Source organism: Anthonomus grandis, chromosome 2 (assembly GCF_022605725.1).
Source record: "Anthonomus grandis grandis chromosome 2, icAntGran1.3, whole genome shotgun sequence".
NCBI lineage: Eukaryota > Metazoa > Arthropoda > Insecta > Coleoptera > Curculionidae > Anthonomus > Anthonomus grandis.
In genome coordinates, this window is record NC_065547.1 from 1,270,328 (window position 1) to 1,278,816 (window position 8,489).

General features: G+C 34.9%; 1 protein-coding gene across 5 annotated transcripts in view; it reads left to right on the forward strand.

Annotated features, from left to right (window-relative positions):
- LOC126733527 (phosphatidylinositol transfer protein alpha isoform) overlaps positions 1–1,007 on the forward strand; it is a 41,115-nt gene extending 40,108 nt beyond the window's left edge. For 3 of the 5 annotated variants that reach the window (XM_050436861.1, XM_050436862.1, XM_050436865.1), the window contains exons 7-8: positions 286–409; positions 823–1,007. In XM_050436861.1, the coding sequence (XP_050292818.1) occupies positions 286–409; positions 823–867 (169 nt within the window). In that variant the 3' untranslated portion in view covers positions 868–1,007. Of the gene's footprint in view, positions 1–285 lie in introns of all 5 variants that reach the window. The other 2 variants (XM_050436864.1, XM_050436863.1) reach the window with 1 other exon arrangement.
- Positions 1,008–8,489: the final 7,482 nt, after the last annotated feature.

The window sequence follows — 8,489 nt, forward strand, 5'->3', positions numbered from 1 at the left end:
AAAAATGGTTCCCCCTTGAATCAAAAATTGACGGGTCCGAGGATTTTTTCGCAAATGTTCTGAGGGACCCAAAATAGGCTCTGTTTCGTTTTCAAATGGCCACCCTGTATATTGGGGAAGACAAATTGCCAAACTACCAATATGCCCTTATTTACCATGTTTAGCTTAGAGAATGGTAAATAAGTATTAATGTAAGGATTGACATTTCGTAATTTTGTTAAATAAAAATTGTTAATTATTATTATGATCAAGATACATTTAATTTAAACAAACTGTTTATTCCAGACAAGTATTTTGTTGGATGGACCGCTGGTACGGACTGACGATGGACGACATCCGACGAATCGAAGATAAAACGAAAGAAGAACTGGAGGCCCTAAGGAAGACGGGGGAGGCACGCGGCATGAAGGCAGAGTCCGATTAATTTAATTTAAAATAGCCAAAAACTAAATAAAATAAAAAATAATTATACGAAAACCGTGAAAAAAAGAACACCCGAGAGAGGATCTTATAATAGAAACGTTTAATCAGTTTAAACAAATTTACCAAGAAAAATTAGTTTTTAGGGGTGGGGGCGCGGCTCGCGCTTCATCTTATTATTTTTTAAGGATACACTTATTTTTTATATGTTTATTTGGAGACTTTTTATTCTTCGCGATATAAAACAAACAACAAAAAAAAAGGGTTTTATGCATTTATATTTAAGATTATTTACTGTTTGTCCGAAATTAATATTTTTTTTTTATTTATCGATATAATTGTTATACGGTGTGAAGATTTACTACTTTTAATTCTAAGTTACCAAGAATGTCGTTTTTCCAGGATATGAACGTCAAAGCGGAATTATTCGGTCCAGAACTTAAATAATGAGAGAAAAGGGCGGAAATCGTGTCGAAACGTTCAAATTTTCGTTGCCATCCCTGTTCTGTTAAGAAACCATTTTTCTTTCTTTTTTTTTATTGTAAAACTTATATTTTAAATAATAAATTGTTTGTTTTTTTAGTAGATTTTTTGGTTTTCTTTGGGTTCTGATCCTTACCCTTTTAGTTCTTTTTATAATTGTTTATTTATTTTTCTTTTTTTTTATCGCATGTTTGTATTTTTAACTCATTACATCGTTATTTCTCATAAGAAATATTACTCTGTAGTCGTCCGATTTTGCTCTAATTTTCTCTAGGCGCTAATAAAACCATATTCTAAACGGAAAAAATATTTTGTCCTAAGAAAGTTATTACAATCCGTCAAAGTTAACTAGGGCCTTTTTCCTTCAAAAAAAAATATTACTCTATACTTAGTTGTCTAATTTTGCTCGAATTTCCCCTAGACGTTAAAAAAAACCTAATCTACACAGGAAAAAATAGTTTGTCCCAATAGTTGTCCAGTTTTGCTCAAATTTCTCCTAGAAGTTAAAAAAAAACAATCTACATTAAAAAAATAGTATGTCCAAATGGTTTTAATAAAAAAGCCTTTACAGCTCGTCAAAGTTAACAAAGTCATTTTTTTCGTAAATGTACTAAAAAAATTACTCCTTTATACCTGTTTGTCCGATTTTACTCTAATTTTCACAAGAAGTAAATAGAACCTTATTCTACACGAAAAAACAGTTCTGTCCTAATAGTTCAAACAGGAGAATTCTTACAGGTCGGCCAAGTTCAGCTGGGTCTTTTTTCTTCAAAACTGTACTACTTTGTACCTAGTTGTCCGATTTTGCTCGAATTTTCTCCAGACGCTCAAAAAACCCTAATCTACACAGGAAAGAATAGTTTGTCCCAATAATTTTGATACAAAAGCCCTTACAACTCGTCAAAGTTAACAAAGCCACTTTTTACCTAAATTTAATTTAAAAAAATACTACTCTATACCTGGTTGTCCGATCTTGCTCCAATTTTCAACGAACATTAACAAACCATCATGTTACACGGATTTTTGTTTTCATCCCAATACAGTAATCCCTCGTCAACCGCGGTTAGCGAGGGATTTTCTAAAAACAGAAGAATATAAAATATAAGTGTGGAAATACGTAATTAAGACACCTCATGTACATATCTATATTAAAAGTAGATACATAATGATTTTGTTATAAACGTATACAACTTATTTTCGAAAATAATGTAAAATTGTTGGCTGCCTCATTGTTTTTGTGAGTTACGGATGCAGTAGCCCATTCAAACCATTTGAAAACTTTAGGCTTCTTTCTAGTGAAGGGTCTTCATCATAAACTAAATCTTGCAACTGTTGTGCGGTTGATAAAATTTTTTGTAAACTACTTAACGTTAGGGATATAAGGGATATAATTTCAAGCAGTTCTGATTGCGATAGTTCACTGTCGTTAGAAACTATAACCTTCTTGAACATGACTTGATTGCAACTCGTCCAAACCATCGCCATGAATTTGGTGCAAGATTCTTACAATCTCTTCAATTTCGGTTGCTTTGTCAGGAATTGTTGATGTGTCTGCCACAACCTCTAGCCACAGCTTTCTCCGACAGACATTCAATGTTGATGAACGTGACTCATCCACTGCTTCTTTGATAAATATTACGCAATGGGCGATATTAAAAGCTTTCCAACTTTCAGTGACTGTGAGACCAGGATTTTGTTCCATGCTATTTTATACATAACTGAAAGTTCGCTTAACATAATATCATTTAAACGCTGCTATTATTCCCTGATCCAATGGTTGTATCAATGATGTAGTGTTAGGAGGCAGCAAACGAACTTCTATGTTTCGATCAGCAAACTTTAAGGATTCAGGATGGCCGGGAGCATTATCAACAAGAAGCAAAGCTTTGAATGGCAACGATTTTGAGGTTAAATATTGCCTAACACTGGGTACGAAGCAGTTCAGAAACCAATCTGTAAATAATGTTGCAGTAACCCAACCTTTTTGATTCGCTCTCCAAAACACCGGCAGATCTTTTTTGTTTTTATTTTTTAGAGCACGTGGGATAAGAGATTGGTTACCTGAAGCATTAGAGCAAAACAGAAGAGTAAGCCTATCCTTAGCAACTTTAAATCCTGGTGCGGATCTTTCAGTTTGAGACACAAATGTTCGAGCAGGCATCCTCTTCCAAAATAAACCTGTCTCATCGGCATTAAATACCTGATCTGGATGATATCCCTTGCTTTCAATTAGTTTTTTGAATTCCATCGGATATCGATTAGCTGCCTCGTGATCTGCAGAAGCCGACTCTCATGTAATTTTTACGTTGTGCAGCGAAAATCGCTTTTTAAAATTTTCAAACCAACCCTTACTGGCTTGGAAGCTTACCGTTTCCTCATTAGACTTTAGGTTCTCGAAAAGACGCTTAGGTTTTTCTTGAATAATTTGGGTGCTAAGTGGTAAAGTCCAGTGCAACAATATATTAGAATGGTCACCCGTCAAAACACCAGCATTCCACCTGCCAAACAATGTCATCCACCTTCTATTTACATTGTTTGAGAAGTAAAATGCTGGTGTTGAATGGCTAGTGCAGTTGACGGGTGACTATTCTAATATATCGTTGCACTGGACTTTACTCTTCTTGTAGTTTGATCCTCGATCCAAATTCCGAGCGCCCTTTCCATCTTTTCCATCGTTAGAGGTCGCGAGAAACATTTTACTTTGTTGCTGGTATTAGTACCGCGCGAAACACTGGCCCGAATAGATTGCTAACTCTTTTTTATTGTTCTTACAGTTGATTCATTCACTTTAAATTTTTTTGCAGCACTCGCATACGTTTCACCTGCAGCAAGACAGTCTAACAATTGAATTTTTGTGTTAAGAGTCATTACATTTCGCTTTCTTTTAACAAAATCGTGGCCTGTGGACGCCATTATATTATAACTAAATAATTAACTCAACAAAAGGACAATCACACTAATCACCAACTTAATTTGCTAATGAATGTAACTTAAATGCGTAAAGCTTGGAGCGACTATAGCGATAATCGCAGAGCGATAGTAGCGCGACGATCATCGCGGAACACTGCTTAAGTATGTTTCGTGTAGTTCCGTTTTCCTTCGGGAGACAATCGCTGCAGCCGCTGGCGTTTATCGTGGGCGTCTGGTCCTAGAGCAGATATAATCGCCAGTCGCGAACGATTATTGAAAGTGTATACGTGCTCTCGCAATAATGTTGCAGCCAAAACTCAATTTTACTGCCGAAGAAGACGACAAATTAATTGAAGCAGTATCAGCACATCCAGCTGTTTATGATTTAAGCACGTCCTCTACAAAGATCAACGTGCCAAAGATAATATATGGATAGTGATCGCAGGAGAGGTGGGAAGATCAGGTATGATATAATATACAAAATGTTTTCTTGAAATATATTATTTTAAAATGTCATTGAACAAACCTAACCCAAAAAAATAGATTTTTTAAATCTGAACAACACAACAACTACATACTGTACATTAATTATATAGAATATTTCAAAAGGCCAGAAACGCTGAAATATCTCGCGTACGTTCAGATTAAACTAAATATATATAGATTTAGCGAAAAACCTTTTGACAAAAATAATTAATAACTACCTACTTGTAATTGCCGATATCACTATTGAATTCAGAAAGTTTCGTTCAAGTTATGTCTAGTTCGGACTGAATTATACGCGAGATATTTGGATACACTGTATTAAGTTAGTATTAATCTGTTCTGTAAACTGCGACATCTTGCCAACTGACGTTTCCCTCATTCAAGAAGTATGAGGCATATGTGTTTCTTATCGTAAATCCTTCTACATTAGCATAACCACCAGTTCTTGCCAAACGTATGAGATTGTTTGTAGGTAGGTCCTGTGTTAGGTCGAATTCGTAGTTGGCACGTCCTGTTTTCGACAGATAACCTTGCCTCAACATATTGTGCAGACAACAACATACGATAATCAGATCATCAATGCGTTCAGGGTTTAAATTGATGGGAGTATAAAATATACGAAAAACTTGAGCAAGAATAGCAATTGCGTTTTCTGACGTTCGGCGGGCTCGGCATATTTTATAATTAAACACAGATTTGCTATTATCACCAACTGCATCTTTCCGTCGACATGGTTTCATCATGTTTGGATGTATCCTGAACGCCTCATCTCCGACGAATACATGCGGTAACACAAGGTCAGAGTTTGGGAGCTGCCTTGGAGGTGGTAGTAAGGTACCAGCATAAAACTTACGGCCCAAATACCCAGATTTTTCAAAAATACCGCTATCTCCCTCTTTACCGAATGATCCAACATCAATGTATATAAATTGACAGTTTGCGTCTACGACAGCTAAAGTACGATAGAGAAGAATCCCTTGAAATTGTAATACAAAAATGCTGATTTATCAAGGCACCTGATTCGTATGTGTTTGCCATCAATAGCTCCAACACAGTTTGGGAAATTCCATCTCTCATAGTATTCCTTGGCTCTATTTTCCAAATCTTTTGTAGAAGGACGCGGTAGGAATATTGGTGCAAGCTCCTGCTTGAGTATAGATAGGGTTTCTTTCACTATACAACTGATTTCGCTCACTGATATCCGGAATTGAAATTGTAACGAGTGATAAGACTCACCAGTTGCCTGAAACCTGCAAAAGAAAAATATTAGGTTTTGTTTAAATAAAGTTTTGAAAATTTATGAAAATGGTTGTTTAAATCAAGGGTAAAGGATTGGTGGAGCCTCTAGTTAGTAGAGGCTGGAACACACTGTATTTAATCATTATTCGTTTACAGTGGGCGACTGCAAAAAGAGGTCAAAAAACATAAAGAACACATTCGAAAGAAAGAACCGATCACTGGTTCTAAAGCACTTCCGTTCAAGAAAGTGAAAACATGGGCCTTGCAAGAAAAGCTGTCATTCTTTCGCACATTAGAAGATGAGCGTGACTAAGTAAATAGCAATAAAATCAATCGCATCAAACGATTTTTATAATTTCAGTTTTTTCAAGTACATATTTAGTATTGAAATATCAATAAAATTGATACTCATTGATACATTTCTCCAACATAGTTGAACAAGTTGAATGGGCCGATGAAATAAACAGTGAACCTGAAAACGAAGTTGTCCCTGAGCAACAAACACTGGAAGTGTTTGTTGCTCTCCTCACGTCTCAGCCACAAGTCACTTCATGTGCTGGAAGTACACATTGCAAAAGAAGGCAACGTAAGTAGTCACCCGAAAAAAATAAAAAAATGAGAAAAAATTTGTCTCTACTATGGAGAAAAGGGCAAAGGAAAGAGATATCATCATGAAGGAGTTATTGAAGGAAGAACAAGATGACATTAGTCTCTTTTTTCAAAGCATCGCTAAAATGGTACAGAAATTTCCACCACATTTACAACAGCGTGCTAAGGTTGAGACTCTACAATTCCCATATAGAAACGGATATGTGGTCATCACGTCCAGAGAGAACACAACTTAACATGATTGCTTTTCCATCATCTTTGAGTAGTGCATACTCGGATATTACCAGACCTCCGTCTTCAAGCAACCAAAAGGAGTTACACCGTGTAGTAGCTTTATCTGAACCTTCACCAGAACTGCATTCTCAACACTGTACTGATATCCAGGGTATTTTTGGATCGGCTTCAACCAATGGTGATCCAATTATATATTCATATTTTACAAAATAGGGTTTTTTATGTAGTGTCTTATTTTTAATAAAAATATATAAAAAAAATCTATATTTATTTCCAATAACGAAAAGCTAAATTGAAATAATATGTTTGTTATTGCAAATACTTGATCCTTAAAACTACGCCTACGTAGGTATATACCTACCTTAAAGTTTAAGCGAGTTAAGAGCGAGTTTCTCTTCTGCTTTAATTGGGTAAAGATTGCAGTTCGTAGACAACTTCTTAATATCCTTTGAATTAAACTTAACACAAAATCAAGCTGAACTTTAGAAAGTCTGAAAAATTCTGCAAACTTTTTGTCGTCAGCACACAAATGATTTGTAATCAATACTTGAAGTATCCTTTATTCATTCTTGATTTGAAGATGAGATATTTAGGAAGTCTTGGTAAATTTAACATTTCTAACATGTCTTCATCGTCAATTTCTTCCAGCAAAAGATATTTCAACATCAATTTTTTATTTTTTTCTTTTTGTTACACGCATCGAGAGACTCACTATGTCTATAACAGCTTACTGACATGATTAGAAATTTTAGCCACAGGTTGTTCCTAGAACATGCCGACAGAATACTTGCTGTAAGCAAAACGCTCCGGCTGGCGATCATTGCTAGCAAATATCGTCGCGCTATTATCGCACTGCGAATATCGCAATAGTCGCTCCAAGCAAATCGTACCTTAACTAATCACACGCCACCTCGCGCCGTGGCTGTGCGTTCCGCGAAAAAGGCATCAAAACAAATAATCGAAAATTAGAATAGGAGGTTACGCGCGTAAGATCGCGACGAAAACGCACAGCGCTGTTAATTTGTTTGAAAATTTAGAGAAGCCGATTTCGCAAGACAAAACCGCGGTTGATGAGGGATTACTGTACTCTATACCTGGTTGTCTGAGTTTGCTCCAATTTTCAACAAATATTAAAAAACCATCATTTTATACGCTATTTTTTTATCCTAATAGTTTGAACAGAAAACTTATTACAGACCGTCAAAGCTAACAGATGCCTTTTTTCTTCAAAAAATTATTACTTAATACCTAGTTGTTCGATTTTGCTCCAATTTCCACTAGACATTAAGAAAATCCTAATCTACACAAAAAAAAAATATTTTGTCTCAATAGCTTTAATAGAGAACCCTTTATAACTCGTCAAAATTAACAAAGCCTTTTTTTTGGTACATTTACTAAAAAAAAAATTACTTCTCTATTTCTAGTTGTCCAATTTTACTCCAATTTCCGTAAAAAATTAAAGGAACGCTATTTTACCTGAAAAAATATTCTATCCGAACACTTCAAACAGAAGAATTATTACAGGCCCTCAAAGTTAAGAAAGGCATTTTTTTTTGAAAAATTTATTACGTCATACCTAGTTGTCCGATTTTACTGTAATTTCCCCTGGATATTAAAAAACACCTATTCTACATAGGAAAAAATAGTTTGTCCAAATAGTTTTACTAGGAAAAGCTTTACAGCTCGTCAAAGTTAACAAAGCCATTTTTTTCCTAAATTTTCAATAAACATTCCATCATTTTACCCGTAAAATATTTTTTTATGCGAATAGTTCAAACACAAAACTTATTACGGGCCGTAAAAGTTACCAGGGACATTTTTCCTTGAAATATTTACTACCCTATACCTAATCGTCCGATTTTGCTCTAATTTTGCTTATATGTTAAAAAACAAAAATTCTGTCCAAATAACTCAAGTAGAAAATATGTTATAATCAAAATAACCTTGACCGAAATCCTGGAATAAAACCACTTATTTTACACAATTTTCCTTGATGTAACAAGTTTTAAATAAATCTTATTTAAATAATGTGTAGATATTCCTGTTTCTCAATGTTAAATTAAATTTAGAGTGTCAAAGTATGTGGTGGAAGGCCTCAAAGCAATTAC